Here is a 21,036-nt window from a genome sequence, read left to right as displayed (position 1 = left end):
GGAGCTTCATTCTGTATTTAAACCCATGCTGTACCTGTCCTGGGAGTGTTTGATGGGGACAGTTTAGAGGGAGCTTTACTCTAGACCTAACCCCGTGCTGTTCCTGTCCTGGGATTGTTTGATGGGGACAGTGTAGAGGGAGCTTTACTCTATATCTAACCCGTGCTGTTCCTGTCCTGGGAGTGTTTGATGGCGACAGTGCAGCGGGAGCTTTACTCTGCATCTAACCCTGTGTTGTACCTGTCGTGAGTGAATGGCTCCATACAATTGGAAATCATTTTGCCTCTGGCCCCTGCTCCTGACCTACCTAAATTCTGTTCATCTTTGTAACTCAGCATTTTCTCGGATTATGTTGCAGATTGGAATCCGAGACTGACTCGTGTAATGAGCACTAATCCTGACAGCATCGCCTTGTCACAGGTACGATTCTTACCTTGTGTTCAGTCTGACCCAGAGCTCGCCGCCACCATACCTGCTCTTCCCCCATGAGCATGTATGGCCAAGGACTGTGGCTCAGAGTAACACACAAGCCCAGCTTAGGAAGCAGTCAGTGTCTGACCTGTGACCCTGCTGTGCCATGTATAACTGGGACAAGATCTGTACTTTGCCCTGGTGGATGGCGATGGTTAGGAGTGAGGAGGAGGGGTCTCAGTGCTCACTGTTACGTTGTGGGGGAAATGGCCGGAGAGTTTTTGTGAGAATGTTTGTCCAGCTGTTGGACATCATCTGTTTAAAGCGGTTCACGTTTTGAACCCCGTGGATTCTGTAATCCATTGGGAGACTCTGAGTGACGTCCACCATCGAGTGCCTGACTTCACATTGAAACTATTACAGAGAAGGGACTGGATTCTGTAGCTTTGTCAGTGGCTCTCAGCTGTCAGGAGCTGGGTTGAAACCCAGTTCTGTCTGCTGGGAGTGGTAGAGGAGACAGAGGCCGATGTCTGTTCTTTGTAAATCAGAAATAAAAGCTGCTGGACAGTGACATAATCTCCTGGAGCCCTTATCCCACCACACAGCCTGTCAGAAATGGTGGATCTCGTGCAGAGGCTGCAGGACCATTGTTTTGAGAAATTACATCTCGCATTTACATGGGATAGGCTGTTGTATTAATATGGGAATTGGATGCACTGAAATAGAGTAGAGAGAGCTATACCCTGTATCTACCCCTGTAATGTAACTGCCCTGGGATTGTTTGATGGGGACAGTGTAGAGGGAGCTTTACTCTGTATCTAAACCAATGCTGTACCTGTCCTGGGAGTGTTTGATGGGGACAGTTTAGAGGGAGCTTTACTCTGTATCTAACCCCGTGTTGTACCTGTCCTGGGAGTGTTTGATGGAGACAGTGTAGAGGGAGCTTTACTCTGTATCTAACCCCGTGTTGTTCCTGCCCTGGGATTGTTTGATGGGGACAGTGTAGAGGGAGCTTTACTCTGTATCTAACCCCGTGCTGTACCTGTCCTGGGAGTGTTTGATGGGGACAGTTTAGAGGGAGCTTTACTCTGTATCTAACCCCGTGCTGTACCTGTCCTGGGAGTGTTTGATGGGGACAGTGTAGAGGGAGCTTTACTCTGTATCTAACCCCGTGCTGTACCTGTCCTGGGAGTGTTTGATGGGGACAGTGTAGAGGGAGCTTTACTCATTATCTAACCCTGTGCTGTTCCTACCCTGGGATTGTTTGATGGGGACAGTTTAGAGGTAGCTTTACTCTAGACCTAACCCTGTGCTGTTCCTGCCCTGCCATTGTTTGACGGGAACAGTGTAGAAGGAGCTTTACTCTAGATCTAACCCCATGCTGTTCCTGCCCTGGGTTTGTTTAATGGGCACGGTTTAGAGGACGCTTTACTCTGTATCTAACCCCGTGCTGTACCTGTCCTGGGAGTGTTTGATGGGGACAGTGTAGAGGGAGCTTTACTCTGTATCTAACCCCGTGCCGTAGCTGTCCTGGGTGTTTTTGATGGGGACAGCGGAGAGGAGCGCTTTACTCTATATATACCCCCGTGCTGTACCTGTCCTGGGAGTGTTTGATGGAGACAGTGTAGATGGAGCTTTACTCTGTATCTAACCCCGTGTTGTTCCTGCCCTGGGATTGTTTGATGGGGACAGTTTAGAGGGAGCTTTACTCTGTATCTAACCCCGTGCTGTACCTGTCCTGGGAGTGTTTGATGGGGACAGTTTAGAGGGAGCTTTACTCTGTATCTTACCTCGTGCTGTACCTGTCCTGGGACTGTATGATGGGGACAGCGTAGAGGGAGCTTTACTCTGTATCTAACCCCGTGCTGTTCCTGCCCTGGTATTGTTTCATGGGGACATTTTAGAGGGAGCTTCACTCTGTATTTAAACCCATGCTGTACCTGTCCTGTGAGTGTCTGATGGAGACGGTTTAAAGGGAGCTTTACTCTATATCTAACCCCGTGCTGTACCTGTCCTGGGAGTGTTTGATGGGGACAGTTTAGAGGTAGCTTTACTCTAGACCTAACCCTGTGCTGTTCCTGCCCTGCCATTGTTTGACGGGGACAGTGTAGAAGGAGCTTTACTCTAGATCTAACCCCATGCTGTTCCTGCCCTGGGTTTGTTTAATGGGCACAGTTTAGAGGGAGCTTCACTCTGTATTTAAACCCATGCTGTACCTGTCCTGGGAGTGTCTGATGGAGACAGTTTAATGGGAGCTTTACTCTGTATCTAACCCCGTGCCGTAGCTGTCCTGGGTGTGTTTGATGGGGACAGCGGAGAGGAGCGCTTTACTCTACATCTAACCCCGTGCTGTACCTGTCCTGGGAGTGTTTGATGGGGACAGTTTAGAGGGAGCTTTACTCTAGACCTAACCCCGTGCTGTTCCTGCCCTGGGATTGTTTGATGGTGACAGTGTAGAGGTAGCTTTACTCTAGATCTAACCCGTGCTATTCCTGTCCTCGGAGTGTTTGATGGCGACAGTGCAGCGGGAGCTTTACTCTGTATCTAACCCTGTGTTGTACCTGTCGTGAGTGAATGGCTCCATACAATTGGAAATCATTTTTCCTCTGGCCCCTGCACCTGACCTACCTGAATTCTGTTCATCTTTGTAACTCAGCATTTTCTCGGATTATGTTGCAGATTGGAATCCGAAACTGACTCGTTTGATGAGCACTAATCCTGACAGCATCGCAGTGTCACAGGTACGATTCTTACCTTGTGTTCAGTCTGACCCAGAGCTCGCCGCCACCATACCTGCTCTTGCCCCGTGAGCATGTATGGCCAAGGACTGTGGCTCAGAGTAACACACAAGCCCAGCTTAGGAAGCAGTCAGTGTCTGACCTGTGACCCTGCTGTGCCATGTATAACTGGGACAAGATCTGTACTTTGCCCTGGTGGATGGTGATGGTTAGGAGTGAGGAGGAGGGGTCTCAGTGCTCACTGTTACGGTGTGGGGGAAATGGCCGGAGAGATTTTGTGAGAATGTTTGTCCAGCTGTTGGACATCATCTGTTTAAAGCGGTTCACGTTTTGAACCCCGTGGATTCTGTAATCCATTGGGAGACTCTGAGTAACGTCCACCATCGAGAGCCTGACTTCACATTGAAACTATTACAGAGAAGGGACTGGATTCTGTAGCTTTGTCAGTGGCTCTCAGCTGTCAGGAGCTGGGTTTAAACCCAGTTCTGTCTGCTTGGAGTGGTGGTGGAGACAGAGGCCGATGTCTGTTCATTGTAAATCAGAAATAAAAGCTGCTGGACAGTGACAAAATCTCCTGGAGCCCTTGTCCCACCACACAGCCTGTCAGAAATGGTGGATCTCGTGCAGAGGCTGCAGGACCATTGTTTTGAGAAATTACATCTCGCATTTACATGGGATAGGCTGTTGTATTAATATGGGAATTGGATGCACTGAAATAGAGTAGAGAGAGCTATACCCTGTATCTACCCCTGTAATGTAACTGCCCTGGGATTGTTTGATGGGGACAGTGTAGAGGGAGCTTTACTCTGTATCTAACCCCGTGCTGTACCTGTCCTGGGAGTGTTTGATGGGGACAGTTTAGAGGGAGCTTTACTCTGTATCTTACCTCGTGCTGTACCTGTCCTGGGACTGTATGATGGGGACAGCGTAGAGGGAGCTTTACTCTGTATCTAACCCCGTGCTGTTCCTGCCCTGGTATTGTTTGATGGGGACAGTTTAGAGGGAGCTTCACTCTGTATTTAAACCCATGCTGTACCTGTCCTGGGAGTGTCTGATGGAGACGGTTTAAAGGGAGCTTTACTCTGTATCTAACCCTGTGCTGTACCTGTCCTGGGAGTGTTTGATGGGGACAGCGGAGAGGAGCGCTTTACTCTATATCTAACCCCGTGCTGTACCTGTCCTTGGAGTGTTTGATGGGGACAGTTTAGAGGGAGCTTTACAATAGACCTAACCCCGTGCTGTTCCTGTCCTGGGATTGTTTGATGGGGACAGTGTCGAGGGAGCTTTACTCTAGATCTAACCCGTGCTGTTCCTGTCCTGGGAGTGTTTGATGGCGACAGTGCAGCGGGAGCTTTACTCTGTATCTAACCCTGTGTTGTACCTGTCGTGAGTGAATGGCTCCATACAATTGGAAATCATTTTGCCTCTGGCCTCTGCTCCTGACCTACCTGAATTCTGTTCATCTTTGTAACTCAGCATTTTCTCGGATTATGTTGCAGATTGGAATCGAAAAACTGACTCGTGTAATGAGCACTAATCCTGACAGCATCGCAGTGTCACAGGTACGATTCTTACCTTGTGTTCAGTCTGACCCAGAGCTCGCCGCCACCGTACCTGCTCTTGCCCCATGAGCATGTATGGCCAAGGACTGTGGCTCAGAGTAACACACAAGCCCAGCTTAGGAAGCAGTCAGTGTCTGACCTGTGACCCTGCTGTGCCATGTATAACTGGGACAAGATCTGTACTTTGCCCTGGTGGATGGTGATGGTTAGGAGTGAGGAGGAGGGGTCTCAGTGCTCACTGTTACGTTGTGGGGGAAATGGCCGGAGAGTTTTTGTGAGAATGTTTGTCCAGCTGTTGGACATCATCTGTTTAAAGCGGTTCACGTTTTGAACCCCGTGGATTCTGTAATCCATTGGGAGACTCTGCGTGACGTCCACCATCGAGAGCCTGACTTCACATTGAAACTATTACAGAAAAGGGACTGGATTCTGTTGCTTTGTCAGTGGCTCTCAGCTGTCAGGAGCTGGGTTGAAACCCAGTTCTGTCTGCTGGGAGTGGTAGAGGAGACAGAGGCCGATGTCTGTTCTTTGTAAATCAGAAATAAAAGCTGCTGGACAGTGACATAATCTCCTGGAGCCCTTATCCCACCACACAGCCTGTCAGAAATGGTGGATCTCGTGCAGAGGCTGCAGGACCATTGTTTTGAGAAATTACATCTCGCATTTACATGGGATAGGCTGTTGTATTAATATGGGAATTGGATGCACTGAAATAGAGTAGAGAGAGCTATACCCTGTATCTACCCCTGTAATGTAACTGCCCTGGGATTGTTTGATGGGGACAGTGTAGAGGGAGCTTTACTCTGTGTCTAAACCAATGCTGTACCTGTCCTGGGAGTGTTTGATGGGGACAGTTTAGAGGGAGCTTTACTCTGTATCTAACCCCGTGTTGTACCTGTCCTGGGAGTGTTTGATGGAGACAGTGTAGAGGGAGCTTTACTCTGTATCTAACCCCGTGCTGTACCTGTCCTGGGAGTGTTTGATGGGGACAGTTTAGAGGGAGCTTTACTCTGTATCTTACCTCGTGCTGTACCTGTCCTGGGACTGTATGATGGGGACAGTTTAGAGGGAGCTTTACTCTAGACCTAACCCCGTGCTGTTCCTGTCCTGGGATTGTTTGATGGGGACAGTGTAGAGGGAGCTTTACTCTTTATCTAACGCCGTGCTGTTCCTGCCCTGGTATTGTTTCATGGGGACAGTTTAGAGGGAGCTTCATTCTGTATTTAAACCCATGCTGTACCTGTCCTGGGAGTGTTTGATGGGGACAGTTTAGAGGGAGCTTTACTCTAGACCTAACCCCGTGCTGTTCCTGTCCTGGGATTGTTTGATGGGGACAGTGTAGAGGGAGCTTTACTCTATATCTAACCCGTGCTGTTCCTGTCCTGGGAGTGTTTGATGGCGACAGTGCAGCGGGAGCTTTACTCTGCATCTAACCCTGTGTTGTACCTGTCGTGAGTGAATGGCTCCATACAATTGGAAATCATTTTGCCTCTGGCCCCTGCTCCTGACCTACCTAAATTCTGTTCATCTTTGTAACTCAGCATTTTCTCGGATTATGTTGCAGATTGGAATCCGAGACTGACTCGTGTAATGAGCACTAATCCTGACAGCATCGCCTTGTCACAGGTACGATTCTTACCTTGTGTTCAGTCTGACCCAGAGCTCGCCGCCACCATACCTGCTCTTCCCCCATGAGCATGTATGGCCAAGGACTGTGGCTCAGAGTAACACACAAGCCCAGCTTAGGAAGCAGTCAGTGTCTGACCTGTGACCCTGCTGTGCCATGTATAACTGGGACAAGATCTGTACTTTGCCCTGGTGGATGGTGATGGTTAGGAGTGAGGAGGAGGGGTCTCAGTGCTCACTGTTACGTTGTGGGGGAAATGGCCGGAGAGTTTTTGTGAGAATGTTTGTCCAGCTGTTGGACATCATCTGTTTAAAGCGGTTCACGTTTTGAACCCCGTGGATTCTGTAATCCATTGGGAGACTCTGAGTGACGTCCACCATCGAGTGCCTGACTTCACATTGAAACTATTACAGAGAAGGGACTGGATTCTGTAGCTTTGTCAGTGGCTCTCAGCTGTCAGGAGCTGGGTTGAAACCCAGTTCTGTCTGCTGGGAGTGGTAGAGGAGACAGAGGCCGATGTCTGTTCTTTGTAAATCAGAAATAAAAGCTGCTGGACAGTGACATAATCTCCTGGAGCCCTTATCCCACCACACAGCCTGTCAGAAATGGTGGATCTCGTGCAGAGGCTGCAGGACCATTGTTTTGAGAAATTACATCTCGCATTTACATGGGATAGGCTGTTGTATTAATATGGGAATTGGATGCACTGAAATAGAGTAGAGAGAGCTATACCCTGTATCTACCCCTGTAATGTAACTGCCCTGGGATTGTTTGATGGGGACAGTGTAGAGGGAGCTTTACTCTGTATCTAAACCAATGCTGTACCTGTCCTGGGAGTGTTTGATGGGGACAGTTTAGAGGGAGCTTTACTCTGTATCTAACCCCGTGTTGTACCTGTCCTGGGAGTGTTTGATGGAGACAGTGTAGAGGGAGCTTTACTCTGTATCTAACCCCGTGTTGTTCCTGCCCTGGGATTGTTTGATGGGGACAGTGTAGAGGGAGCTTTACTCTGTATCTAACCCCGTGCTGTACCTGTCCTGGGAGTGTTTGATGGGGACAGTTTAGAGGGAGCTTTACTCTGTATCTAACCCCGTGCTGTACCTGTCCTGGGAGTGTTTGATGGGGACAGTGTAGAGGGAGCTTTACTCTGTATCTAACCCCGTGCTGTACCTGTCCTGGGAGTGTTTGATGGGGACAGTGTAGAGGGAGCTTTACTCATTATCTAACCCTGTGCTGTTCCTACCCTGGGATTGTTTGATGGGGACAGTTTAGAGGTAGCTTTACTCTAGACCTAACCCTGTGCTGTTCCTGCCCTGCCATTGTTTGACGGGAACAGTGTAGAAGGAGCTTTACTCTAGATCTAACCCCATGCTGTTCCTGCCCTGGGTTTGTTTAATGGGCACGGTTTAGAGGACGCTTTACTCTGTATCTAACCCCGTGCTGTACCTGTCCTGGGAGTGTTTGATGGGGACAGTGTAGAGGGAGCTTTACTCTGTATCTAACCCCGTGCCGTAGCTGTCCTGGGTGTTTTTGATGGGGACAGCGGAGAGGAGCGCTTTACTCTATATATACCCCCGTGCTGTACCTGTCCTGGGAGTGTTTGATGGAGACAGTGTAGATGGAGCTTTACTCTGTATCTAACCCCGTGTTGTTCCTGCCCTGGGATTGTTTGATGGGGACAGTTTAGAGGGAGCTTTACTCTGTATCTAACCCCGTGCTGTACCTGTCCTGGGAGTGTTTGATGGGGACAGTTTAGAGGGAGCTTTACTCTGTATCTTACCTCGTGCTGTACCTGTCCTGGGACTGTATGATGGGGACAGCGTAGAGGGAGCTTTACTCTGTATCTAACCCCGTGCTGTTCCTGCCCTGGTATTGTTTCATGGGGACATTTTAGAGGGAGCTTCACTCTGTATTTAAACCCATGCTGTACCTGTCCTGTGAGTGTCTGATGGAGACGGTTTAAAGGGAGCTTTACTCTATATCTAACCCCGTGCTGTACCTGTCCTGGGAGTGTTTGATGGGGACAGTTTAGAGGTAGCTTTACTCTAGACCTAACCCTGTGCTGTTCCTGCCCTGCCATTGTTTGACGGGGACAGTGTAGAAGGAGCTTTACTCTAGATCTAACCCCATGCTGTTCCTGCCCTGGGTTTGTTTAATGGGCACAGTTTAGAGGGAGCTTCACTCTGTATTTAAACCCATGCTGTACCTGTCCTGGGAGTGTCTGATGGAGACAGTTTAAAGGGAGCTTTACTCTGTATCTAACCCCGTGCCGTAGCTGTCCTGGGTGTGTTTGATGGGGACAGCGGAGAGGAGCGCTTTACTCTACATCTAACCCCGTGCTGTACCTGTCCTGGGAGTGTTTGATGGGGACAGTTTAGAGGTAGCTTTACTCTAGACCTAACCCCGTGCTGTTCCTGCCCTGGGATTGTTTGATGGTGACAGTGTAGAGGTAGCTTTACTCTAGATCTAACCCGTGCTATTCCTGTCCTCGGAGTGTTTGATGGCGACAGTGCAGCGGGAGCTTTACTCTGTATCTAACCCTGTGTTGTACCTGTCGTGAGTGAATGGCTCCATACAATTGGAAATCATTTTTCCTCTGGCCCCTGCACCTGACCTACCTGAATTCTGTTCATCTTTGTAACTCAGCATTTTCTCGGATTATGTTGCAGATTGGAATCCGAAACTGACTCGTTTGATGAGCACTAATCCTGACAGCATCGCAGTGTCACAGGTACGATTCTTACCTTGTGTTCAGTCTGACCCAGAGCTCGCCGCCACCATACCTGCTCTTGCCCCGTGAGCATGTATGGCCAAGGACTGTGGCTCAGAGTAACACACAAGCCCAGCTTAGGAAGCAGTCAGTGTCTGACCTGTGACCCTGCTGTGCCATGTATAACTGGGACAAGATCTGTACTTTGCCCTGGTGGATGGTGATGGTTAGGAGTGAGGAGGAGGGGTCTCAGTGCTCACTGTTACGGTGTGGGGGAAATGGCCGGAGAGATTTTGTGAGAATGTTTGTCCAGCTGTTGGACATCATCTGTTTAAAGCGGTTCACGTTTTGAACCCCGTGGATTCTGTAATCCATTGGGAGACTCTGAGTAACGTCCACCATCGAGAGCCTGACTTCACATTGAAACTATTACAGAGAAGGGACTGGATTCTGTAGCTTTGTCAGTGGCTCTCAGCTGTCAGGAGCTGGGTTTAAACCCAGTTCTGTCTGCTTGGAGTGGTGGTGGAGACAGAGGCCGATGTCTGTTCATTGTAAATCAGAAATAAAAGCTGCTGGACAGTGACAAAATCTCCTGGAGCCCTTGTCCCACCACACAGCCTGTCAGAAATGGTGGATCTCGTGCAGAGGCTGCAGGACCATTGTTTTGAGAAATTACATCTCGCATTTACATGGGATAGGCTGTTGTATTAATATGGGAATTGGATGCACTGAAATAGAGTAGAGAGAGCTATACCCTGTATCTACCCCTGTAATGTAACTGCCCTGGGATTGTTTGATGGGGACAGTGTAGAGGGAGCTTTACTCTGTATCTAACCCCGTGCTGTACCTGTCCTGGGAGTGTTTGATGGGGACAGTTTAGAGGGAGCTTTACTCTGTATCTTACCTCGTGCTGTACCTGTCCTGGGACTGTATGATGGGGACAGCGTAGAGGGAGCTTTACTCTGTATCTAACCCCGTGCTGTTCCTGCCCTGGTATTGTTTGATGGGGACAGTTTAGAGGGAGCTTCACTCTGTATTTAAACCCATGCTGTACCTGTCCTGGGAGTGTCTGATGGAGACGGTTTAAAGGGAGCTTTACTCTGTATCTAACCCTGTGCTGTACCTGTCCTGGGAGTGTTTGATGGGGACAGCGGAGAGGAGCGCTTTACTCTATATCTAACCCCGTGCTGTACCTGTCCTTGGAGTGTTTGATGGGGACAGTTTAGAGGGAGCTTTACAATAGACCTAACCCCGTGCTGTTCCTGTCCTGGGATTGTTTGATGGGGACAGTGTCGAGGGAGCTTTACTCTAGATCTAACCCGTGCTGTTCCTGTCCTGGGAGTGTTTGATGGCGACAGTGCAGCGGGAGCTTTACTCTGTATCTAACCCTGTGTTGTACCTGTCGTGAGTGAATGGCTCCATACAATTGGAAATCATTTTGCCTCTGGCCTCTGCTCCTGACCTACCTGAATTCTGTTCATCTTTGTAACTCAGCATTTTCTCGGATTATGTTGCAGATTGGAATCGAAAAACTGACTCGTGTAATGAGCACTAATCCTGACAGCATCGCAGTGTCACAGGTACGATTCTTACCTTGTGTTCAGTCTGACCCAGAGCTCGCCGCCACCGTACCTGCTCTTGCCCCATGAGCATGTATGGCCAAGGACTGTGGCTCAGAGTAACACACAAGCCCAGCTTAGGAAGCAGTCAGTGTCTGACCTGTGACCCTGCTGTGCCATGTATAACTGGGACAAGATCTGTACTTTGCCCTGGTGGATGGTGATGGTTAGGAGTGAGGAGGAGGGGTCTCAGTGCTCACTGTTACGTTGTGGGGGAAATGGCCGGAGAGTTTTTGTGAGAATGTTTGTCCAGCTGTTGGACATCATCTGTTTAAAGCGGTTCACGTTTTGAACCCCGTGGATTCTGTAATCCATTGGGAGACTCTGCGTGACGTCCACCATCGAGAGCCTGACTTCACATTGAAACTATTACAGAGAAGGGACTGGATTCTGTAGCTTTGTCAGTGGCTCTCAGCTGTCAGGAGCTGGGTTGAAACCCAGTTCTGTCTGCTGGGAGTGGTAGAGGAGACAGAGGCCGATGTCTGTTCTTTGTAAATCAGAAATAAAAGCTGCTGGACAGTGACATAATCTCCTGGAGCCCTTATCCCACCACACAGCCTGTCAGAAATGGTGGATCTCGTGCAGAGGCTGCAGGACCATTGTTTTGAGAAATTACATCTCGCATTTACATGGGATAGGCTGTTGTATTAATATGGGAATTGGATGCACTGAAATAGAGTAGAGAGAGCTATACCCTGTATCTACCCCTGTAATGTAACTGCCCTGGGATTGTTTGATGGGGACAGTGTAGAGGGAGCTTTACTCTGTGTCTAAACCAATGCTGTACCTGTCCTGGGAGTGTTTGATGGGGACAGTTTAGAGGGAGCTTTACTCTGTATCTAACCCCGTGTTGTACCTGTCCTGGGAGTGTTTGATGGAGACAGTGTAGAGGGAGCTTTACTCTGTATCTAACCCCGTGCTGTACCTGTCCTGGGAGTGTTTGATGGGGACAGTTTAGAGGGAGCTTTACTCTGTATCTTACCTCGTGCTGTACCTGTCCTGGGACTGTATGATGGGGACAGTTTAGAGGGAGCTTTACTCTAGACCTAACCCCGTGCTGTTCCTGTCCTGGGATTGTTTGATGGGGACAGTGTAGAGGGAGCTTTACTCTTTATCTAACGCCGTGCTGTTCCTGCCCTGGGATTGTTTGATGGGGACAGTTTAGAGGGAGCTTCACTCTGTATTTAAACCCATGCTGTACCTGTCCTGGGAGTGTCTGATGGAGACAGTTTAAAGGGAGCTTTACTCTGTATCTAACCCCGTGCTGTACCTGTCCTGGGAGTGTTTGATGGGGACAGCGGAGAGGAGCACTTTACTCTATATCTAACCCCGTGCTGTACCTGTCCTGGGAGTGTTTGATGGGGACAGTTTAGAGGGAGCTTTACTCTAGACCTAACCCCGTGCTGTTCCTGTCCTGGGATTGTTTGATGGGGACAGTGTAGAGGGAGCTTTACTCTAGATCTAACCCGTGTTGTTCCTGTCCTGGGAGTGTTTGATAGCGACAGTGCAGCGGGAGCTTTACTCTGTATCTAACCCTGTGTTGTACCTGTCGTGAGTGAATGGCTCCATACAATTGGAAATCATTTTGCCTCTGGCCCCTGCTCCTGACCTACCTGAATTCTGTTCATCTTTGTAACTCAGCATTTTCTCGGATTATGTTGCAGATTGGAATCGAAAAACTGACTCGTGTAATGAGAACTAATCCTGACAGCATCGCAGTGTCACAGGTATGATTCTTACCTTGTGTTCAGTCTGACCCAGAGCTCGCCGCCACCGTACCTGCTCTTGCCCCATGAGCATGTATGGCCAAGGACTGTGGCTCAGAGTAACACACAGGCCCAGCTTAGGAAGCAGTCAGTATCTGACCTGTGACCCTGCTGTGCCATGTATAACTGGGACAAGATCTGTACTTTGCCCTGGTGGATGGTGATGGTTAGGAGTGAGGAGGAGGGGTCTCAGTGCTCACTGTTACGGTGTGGGGGAAATGGCCGGAGAGTTTTTGTGAGAATGTTTGTCCAGCTGTTGGACATCATCTGTTTAAAGCGGTTCACGTTTTGAACCCCGTGGATTCTGTAATCCATTGGGAGACTCTGAGTAACGTCCACCATCGAGAGCCTGACTTCACATTGAAACTATTGCAGAGAAGGGACTGGATTCTGTAGCTTTGTCAGTGGCTCTCAGCTGTCAGGAGCTGGGTTTAAACCCAGTTCTGTCTGCTGGGAGTGGTGGAGGAGACAGAGGCCGATGTCTGTTCATTGTAAATCAGAAATAAAAGCTGCTGGACAGTGACAAAATCTCCTGGAGCCCTTGTCCCACCACACAGCCTGTCAGAAATGGTGGATCTCGTGCAGAGGCTGCAGGACCATTGTTTTGAGAAATTACATCTCGCATTTACATGGGATAGGCTGTTGTATTAATATGGGAATTGGATGCACTGAAATAGAGTAGAGAGAGCTATACCCTGTATCTACCCCTGTAATGTAACTGCCCTGGGATTGTTTGATGGGGACAGTGTAGAGGGAGCTTTACTCTGTATCTAACCCCGTGCTGTACCTGTCCTGGGAGTGTTTGATGGGGACAGTTTAGAGGGAGCTTTACTCTGTATCTTACCTCATGCTGTACCTGTCCTGGGACTGTATGATGGGGACAGCGTAGAGGGATCTTTACTCTGTATCTAACCCCGTGCTGTTCCTGCCCTGGTATTGTTTGATGGGGACAGTTTAGAGGGAGCTTCACTCTGTATTTAAACCCATGCTGTACCTGTCCTGGGAGTGTCTGATGGAGACGGTTTAAAGGGAGCTTTACTCTGTATCTAACCCCGTGCTGTACCTGTCCTGGGAGTGTTTGATGGGGACAGCGGAGAGGAGCGCTTTACTCTATATCTAACCCCGTGCTGTACCTGTCCTGGGAGTGTTTGATGGGGACAGTTTAGAGGGAGCTTTACAATAGACCTAACCCCGTGCTGTTCCTGTCCTGGGAGTGTTTGATGGGGACAGTGTAGAGGGAGCTTTACTCTGTATCTAACCCTGTGTTGTACCTGTCGTGAGTGAATGGCTCCATACAATTGGAAATCATTTTGCCTCTGGCCTCTGCTCCTGACCTACCTGAATTCTGTTCATCTTTGTAACTCAGCATTTTCTCGGATTATGTTGCAGATTGGAATCGAAAAACTGACTCGTGTAATGAGCACTAATCCTGACAGCATCGCAGTGTCACAGGTACGATTCTTACCTTGTGTTCAGTCTGACCCAGAGCTCGCCGCCACCGTACCTGCTCTTGCCCCATGAGCATGTATGGCCAAGGACTGTGGCTCAGAGTAACACACAAGCCCAGCTTAGGAAGCAGTCAGTGTCTGACCTGTGACCCTGCTGTGCCATGTATAACTGGGACAAGATCTGTACTTTGCCCTGGTGGATGGTGATGGTTAGGAGTGAGGAGGAGGGGTCTCAGTGCTCACTGTTACGTTGTGGGGGAAATGGCCGGAGAGTTTTTGTGAGAATGTTTGTCCAGCTGTTGGACATCATCTGTTTAAAGCGGTTCACGTTTTGAACCCCGTGGATTCTGTAATCCATTGGGAGACTCTGCGTGACGTCCACCATCGAGAGCCTGACTTCACATTGAAACTATTACAGAAAAGGGACTGGATTCTGTTGCTTTGTCAGTGGCTCTCAGCTGTCAGGAGCTGGGTTGAAACCCAGTTCTGTCTGCTGGGAGTGGTAGAGGAGACAGAGGCCGATGTCTGTTCTTTGTAAATCAGAAATAAAAGCTGCTGGACAGTGACATAATCTCCTGGAGCCCTTATCCCACCACACAGCCTGTCAGAAATGGTGGATCTCGTGCAGAGGCTGCAGGACCATTGTTTTGAGAAATTACATCTCGCATTTACATGGGATAGGCTGTTGTATTAATATGGGAATTGGATGCACTGAAATAGAGTAGAGAGAGCTATACCCTGTATCTACCCCTGTAATGTAACTGCCCTGGGATTGTTTGATGGGGACAGTGTAGAGGGAGCTTTACTCTGTGTCTAAACCAATGCTGTACCTGTCCTGGGAGTGTTTGATGGGGACAGTTTAGAGGGAGCTTTACTCTGTATCTAACCCCGTGTTGTACCTGTCCTGGGAGTGTTTGATGGAGACAGTGTAGAGGGAGCTTTACTCTGTATCTAACCCCGTGCTGTACCTGTCCTGGGAGTGTTTGATGGGGACAGTTTAGAGGGAGCTTTACTCTGTATCTTACCTCGTGCTGTACCTGTCCTGGGACTGTATGATGGGGACAGTTTAGAGGGAGCTTTACTCTAGACCTAACCCCGTGCTGTTCCTGTCCTGGGATTGTTTGATGGGGACAGTGTAGAGGGAGCTTTACTCTTTATCTAACGCCGTGCTGTTCCTGCCCTGGTATTGTTTCATGGGGACAGTTTAGAGGGAGCTTCACTCTGTATTTAAACCCATGCTGTACCTGTCCTGGGAGTGTTTGATGGGGACAGTTTAGAGGGAGCTTTACTCTAGACCTAACCCCGTGCTGTTCCTGTCCTGGGATTGTTTGATGGGGACAGTGTAGAGGGAGCTTTACTCTAGATCTAACCCGTGCTGTTCCTGTCCTGGGAGTGTTTGATGGCGACAGTGCAGCGGGAGCTTTACTCTGCATCTAACCCTGTGTTGTACCTGTCGTGAGTGAATGGCTCCATACAATTGGAAATCATTTTGCCTCTGGCCCCTGCTCCTGACCTACCTAAATTCTGTTCATCTTTGTAACTCAGCATTTTCTCGGATTATGTTGCAGATTGGAATCCGAGACTGACTCGTGTAATGAGCACTAATCCTGACAGCATCGCCTTGTCACAGGTACGATTCTTACCTTGTGTTCAGTCTGACCCAGAGCTCGCCGCCACCATACCTGCTCTTCCCCCATGAGCATGTATGGCCAAGGACTGTGGCTCAGAGTAACACACAAGCCCAGCTTAGGAAGCAGTCAGTGTCTGACCTGTGACCCTGCTGTGCCATGTATAACTGGGACAAGATCTGTACTTTGCCCTGGTGGATGGTGATGGTTAGGAGTGAGGAGGAGGGGTCTCAGTGCTCACTGTTACGTTGTGGGGGAAATGGCCGGAGAGTTTTTGTGAGAATGTTTGTCCAGCTGTTGGACATCATCTGTTTAAAGCGGTTCACGTTTTGAACCCCGTGGATTCTGTAATCCATTGGGAGACTCTGAGTGACGTCCACCATCGAGTGCCTGACTTCACATTGAAACTATTACAGAGAAGGGACTGGATTCTGTAGCTTTGTCAGTGGCTCTCAGCTGTCAGGAGCTGGGTTGAAACCCAGTTCTGTCTGCTGGGAGTGGTAGAGGAGACAGAGGCCGATGTCTGTTCTTTGTAAATCAGAAATAAAAGCTGCTGGACAGTGACATAATCTCCTGGAGCCCTTATCCCACCACACAGCCTGTCAGAAATGGTGGATCTCGTGCAGAGGCTGCAGGACCATTGTTTTGAGAAATTACATCTCGCATTTACATGGGATAGGCTGTTGTATTAATATGGGAATTGGATGCACTGAAATAGAGTAGAGAGAGCTATACCCTGTATCTACCCCTGTAATGTAACTGCCCTGGGATTGTTTGATGGGGACAGTGTAGAGGGAGCTTTACTCTGTATCTAAACCAATGCTGTACCTGTCCTGGGAGTGTTTGATGGGGACAGTTTAGAGGGAGCTTTACTCTGTATCTAACCCCGTGTTGTACCTGTCCTGGGAGTGTTTGATGGAGACAGTGTAGAGGGAGCTTTACTCTGTATCTAACCCCGTGTTGTTCCTGCCCTGGGATTGTTTGATGGGGACAGTTTAGAGGGAGCTTTACTCTGTATCTAACCCCGTGCTGTACCTGTCCTGGGAGTGTTTGATGGGGACAGTGTAGAGGGAGCTTTACTCTGTATCTAACCCCGTGCTGTACCTGTCCTGGGAGTGTTTGATGGGGACAGTGTAGAGGGAGCTTTACTCATTATCTAACCCTGTGCTGTTCCTACCCTGGGATTGTTTGATGGGGACAGTTTAGAGGTAGCTTTACTCTAGACCTAACCCTGTGCTGTTCCTGCCCTGCCATTGTTTGACGGGAACAGTGTAGAAGGAGCTTTACTCTAGATCTAACCCCATGCTGTTCCTGCCCTGGGTTTGTTTAATGGGCACGGTTTAGAGGACGCTTTACTCTGTATCTAACCCCGTGCTGTACCTGTCCTGGGAGTGTTTGATGGGGACAGTGTAGAGGGAGCTTTACTCTGTATCTAACCCCGTGCCGTAGCTGTCCTGGGTGTTTTTGATGGGGACAGCGGAGAGGAGCGCTTTACTCTATATATACCACCGTGCTGTACCTGTCCTGGGAGTGTTTGATGGAGACAGTGTAGATGGAGCTTTACTCTGTATCTAACCCCGTGTTGTTCCTGCCCTGGGATTGTTTGATGGGGACAGTTTAGAGGGAGCTTTACTCTGTATCTAACCCCGTGCTGTACCTGTCCTGGGAGTGTTTGATGGAGACAGTGTAGAGGGAGCTTTACTCTGTATCTAACCCCGTGCTGTACCTGTCCTGGGAGTGTTTGATGGGGACAGTTTAGAGGGAGCTTTACTCTGTATCTTACCTCGTGCTGTACCTGTCCTGGGACTGTATGATGGGGACAGCGTAGAGGGAGCTTTACTCTGTATCTAACCCCGTGCTGTTCCTGCCCTGGTATTGTTTCATGGGGACTTTTTAGAGGGAGCTTCACTCTGTATTTAAACCCATGCTGTACCTGTCCTGTGAGTGTCTGATGGAGACGGTTTAAAGGGAGCTTTACTCTATATCTAACCCCGTGCTGTACCTGTCCTGGGAGTGTTTGATGGGGACAGTTTAGAGGTAGCTTTACTCTAGACCTAACCCTGTGCTGTTCCTGCCCTGCCATTGTTTGACGGGGACAGTGTAGAAGGAGCTTTACTCTAGATCTAACCCCATGCTGTTCCTGCCCTGGGTTTGTTTAATGGGCACAGTTTAGAGGGAGCTTCACTCTGTATTTAAACCCATGCTGTACCTGTCCTGGGAGTGTCTGATGGAGACAGTTTAAAGGGAGCTTTACTCTGTATCTAACCCCGTGCCGTAGCTGTCCTGGGTGTGTTTGATGGGGACAGCGGAGAGGAGCGCTTTACTCTACATCTAACCCCGTGCTGTACCTGTCCTGGGAGTGTTTGATGGGGACAGTTTAGAGGGAGCTTTACTCTAGACCTAACCCCGTGCTGTTCCTGCCCTGGGATTGTTTGATGGTGACAGTGTAGAGGTAGCTTTACTCTAGATCTAACCCGTGCTATTCCTGTCCTCGGAGTGTTTGATGGCGACAGTGCAGCGGGAGCTTTACTCTGTATCTAACCCTGTGTTGTACCTGTTGTGAGTGAATGGCTCCATACAATTGGAAATCATTTTTCCTCTGGCCCCTGCACCTGACCTACCTGAATTCTGTTCATCTTTGTAACTCAGCATTTTCTCGGATTATGTTGCAGATTGGAATCCGAAACTGACTCGTTTGATGAGCACTAATCCTGACAGCATCGCAGTGTCACAGGTACGATTCTTACCTTGTGTTCAGTCTGACCCAGAGCTCGCCGCCACCATACCTGCTCTTGCCCCGTGAGCATGTATGGCCAAGGACTGTGGCTCAGAGTAACACACAAGCCCAGCTTAGGAAGCAGTCAGTGTCTGACCTGTGACCCTGCTGTGCCATGTATAACTGGGACAAGATCTGTACTTTGCCCTGGTGGATGGTGATGGTTAGGAGTGAGGAGGAGGGGTCTCAGTGCTCACTGTTACGGTGTGGGGGAAATGGCCGGAGAGATTTTGTGAGAATGTTTGTCCAGCTGTTGGACATCATCTGTTTAAAGCGGTTCACGTTTTGAACCCCGTGGATTCTGTAATCCATTGGGAGACTCTGAGTAACGTCCACCATCGAGAGCCTGACTTCACATTGAAACTATTACAGAGAAGGGACTGGATTCTGTAGCTTTGTCAGTGGCTCTCAGCTGTCAGGAGCTGGGTTTAAACCCAGTTCTGTCTGCTTGGAGTGGTGGTGGAGACAGAGGCCGATGTCTGTTCATTGTAAATCAGAAATAAAAGCTGCTGGACAGTGACAAAATCTCCTGGAGCCCTTGTCCCACCACACAGCCTGTCAGAAATGGTGGATCTCGTGCAGAGGCTGCAGGACCATTGTTTTGAGAAATTACATCTCGCATTTACATGGGATAGGCTGTTGTATTAATATGGGAATTGGATGCACTGAAATAGAGTAGAGAGAGCTATACCCTGTATCTACCCCTGTAATGTAACTGCCCTGGGATTGTTTGATGGGGACAGTGTAGAGGGAGCTTTACTCTGTATCTAACCCCGTGCTGTACCTGTCCTGGGAGTGTTTGATGGGGACAGTTTAGAGGGAGCTTTACTCTGTATCTTACCTCGTGCTGTACCTGTCCTGGGACTGTATGATGGGGACAGCGTAGAGGGAGCTTTACTCTGTATCTAACCCCGTGCTGTTCCTGCCCTGGTATTGTTTGATGGGGACAGTTTAGAGGGAGCTTCACTCTGTATTTAAACCCATGCTGTACCTGTCCTGGGAGTGTCTGATGGAGACGGTTTAAAGGGAGCTTTACTCTGTATCTAACCCTGTGCTGTACCTGTCCTGGGAGTGTTTGATGGGGACAGCGGAGAGGAGCGCTTTACTCTATATCTAACCCCGTGCTGTACCTGTCCTGGGAGTGTTTGATGGGGACAGTTTAGAGGGAGCTTTACAATAGACCTAACCCCGTGCTGTTCCTGTCCTGGGATTGTTTGATGGGGACAGTGTCGAGGGAGCTTTACTCTAGATCTAACCCGTGCTGTTCCTGTCCTGGGAGTGTTTGATGGCGACAGTGCAGCGGGAGCTTTACTCTGTATCTAACCCTGTGTTGTACCTGTCGTGAGTGAATGGCTCCATACAATTGGAAATCATTTTGCCTCTGGCCTCTGCTCCTGACCTACCTGAATTCTGTTCATCTTTGTAACTCAGCATTTTCTCGGATTATGTTGCAGATTGGAATCGAAAAACTGACTCGTGTAATGAGCACTAATCCTGACAGCATCGCAGTGTCACAGGTACGATTCTTACCTTGTGTTCAGTCTGACCCAGAGCTCGCCGCCACCGTACCTGCTCTTGCCCCATGAGCATGTATGGCCAAGGACTGTGGCTCAGAGTAACACACAAGCCCAGCTTAGGAAGCAGTCAGTGTCTGACCTGTGACCCTGCTGTGCCATGTATAACTGGGACAAGATCTGTACTTTGCCCTGGTGGATGGTGATGGTTAGGAGTGAGGAGGAGGGGTCTCAGTGCTCACTGTTACGGTGTGGGGGAAATGGCCGGAGAGTTTTTGTGAGAATGTTTGTCCAGCTGTTGGACATCATCTGTTTAAAGCGGTTCACGTTTTGAACCCCGTGGATTCTGTAATCCATTGGGAGACTCTGAGTAACGTCCACCATCGAGAGCCTGACTTCACATTGAAACTATTACAGAGAAGGGACTGGATTCTGTAGCTTTGTCAGTGGCTCTCAGCTGTCAGGAGCTGGGTTTAAACCCAGTTCTGTCTGCTGGGAGTGGTGGAGGAGACGGAGGCCGATGTCTGTTCATTGTAAATCAGAAATAAAAGCTGCTGGACAGTGACAAAATCTCCTGGAGCCCTTGTCCCACCACACAGCCTGTCAGAAATGGTGGATCTCGTGCAGAGGCTGCAGGACCATTGTTTTGAGAAATTACATCTCGCATTTACATGGGATAGGCTGTTGTATTAATATGGGAATTAGATGCACTGAAATAGAGTAGAGAGAGCTATACCCTGTATCTACCCCTGTAATGTAACTGCCCTGTGAGTGTTTGATGGGGACAGTGTAGGGGGAGCTTTACTCTATATGTAACCCCGTGCTGTTGCTGCCCTTTGATTGTTTGATGGGGACAATTTAGAGGGAGCTTCACTCTAGACCTAACCCCGTGCTGTACCTGTCCTGGGAATTTAGGGGTTTTCTGCCTTCTGATTGGCGTCTGACTTCTTTCATTTCAATAGTTACTGCTCTTCAGAATGAATTTAGTTGGCTGGAATGTGGTTCGGGATGTCCTGAGGTTGTGACCAACACAATATAAATGTAAGTTATCTTCTTCCCATACAGACTTCTCTCGTTGGATTAATGCGGAATTGGAACGGGATGAAGCCGCAGCCGAATTTCTGGAAAATCCTGCAAGCGAATTCCACCTCCCTGGATCACACTTAATCCGATCATTGTCTGTTTACCAACCTGTTGAATTAATTATTGATTAAAATCTGGTGAAGAATTCTGTGTT

General features: G+C 49.1%; 1 protein-coding gene and 1 long non-coding RNA gene across 7 annotated transcripts in view; both read left to right on the top strand.

Moving 5' to 3' along the window:
• Nucleotides 1-4,784, top strand: part of LOC144671776 (uncharacterized) — a 12,145-nt gene extending 7,361 nt beyond the window's left edge. Inside the window, exons 6-8 of one of the 2 annotated variants that reach the window (XM_078533809.1) lie at nt 359-420; nt 3,091-3,152; nt 4,649-4,784. In XM_078533809.1, coding sequence (XP_078389935.1) covers nt 359-376 — 18 coding nt within the window. In that variant the 3' untranslated portion in view covers nt 377-420; nt 3,091-3,152; nt 4,649-4,784. The remainder of the gene's footprint in view (nt 1-358; nt 421-3,090; nt 3,153-4,648) is intronic. The other variant, XM_078533810.1, reaches the window with a different exon arrangement.
• Nucleotides 4,661-21,036, top strand: LOC144671777 (uncharacterized). Of its 5 annotated transcripts, XR_013574008.1 has the most exons (9): nt 4,661-4,711; nt 9,008-9,069; nt 10,566-10,628; nt 12,332-12,394; nt 13,823-13,885; nt 15,450-15,511; nt 18,182-18,243; nt 19,740-19,802; nt 20,865-21,036. It is a non-coding gene; the product is annotated as an uncharacterized LOC144671777 (long non-coding RNA). The 5 variants fall into 5 exon arrangements; XR_013574011.1 differs by lacking the exons at nt 4,661-4,711; nt 10,566-10,628; nt 12,332-12,394; nt 13,823-13,885; nt 19,740-19,802 and having other exon boundaries at nt 9,007-9,069; nt 18,182-18,236; nt 20,679-21,036; XR_013574012.1 differs by lacking the exons at nt 4,661-4,711; nt 10,566-10,628; nt 12,332-12,394; ... (1 more) ...; nt 15,450-15,511; nt 19,740-19,802 and having other exon boundaries at nt 18,182-18,236; nt 20,679-21,036.

The sequence above is a fragment of the Cetorhinus maximus genome, chromosome 34, assembly GCF_964194155.1.
Source record: "Cetorhinus maximus chromosome 34, sCetMax3.hap1.1, whole genome shotgun sequence".
Classification (NCBI taxonomy): Eukaryota; Metazoa; Chordata; class Chondrichthyes; order Lamniformes; family Cetorhinidae; genus Cetorhinus; species Cetorhinus maximus.
The sequence above is the reverse complement of the archived record's forward strand: the minus strand, read 5'-3'. Positions and strand labels throughout refer to the sequence as shown.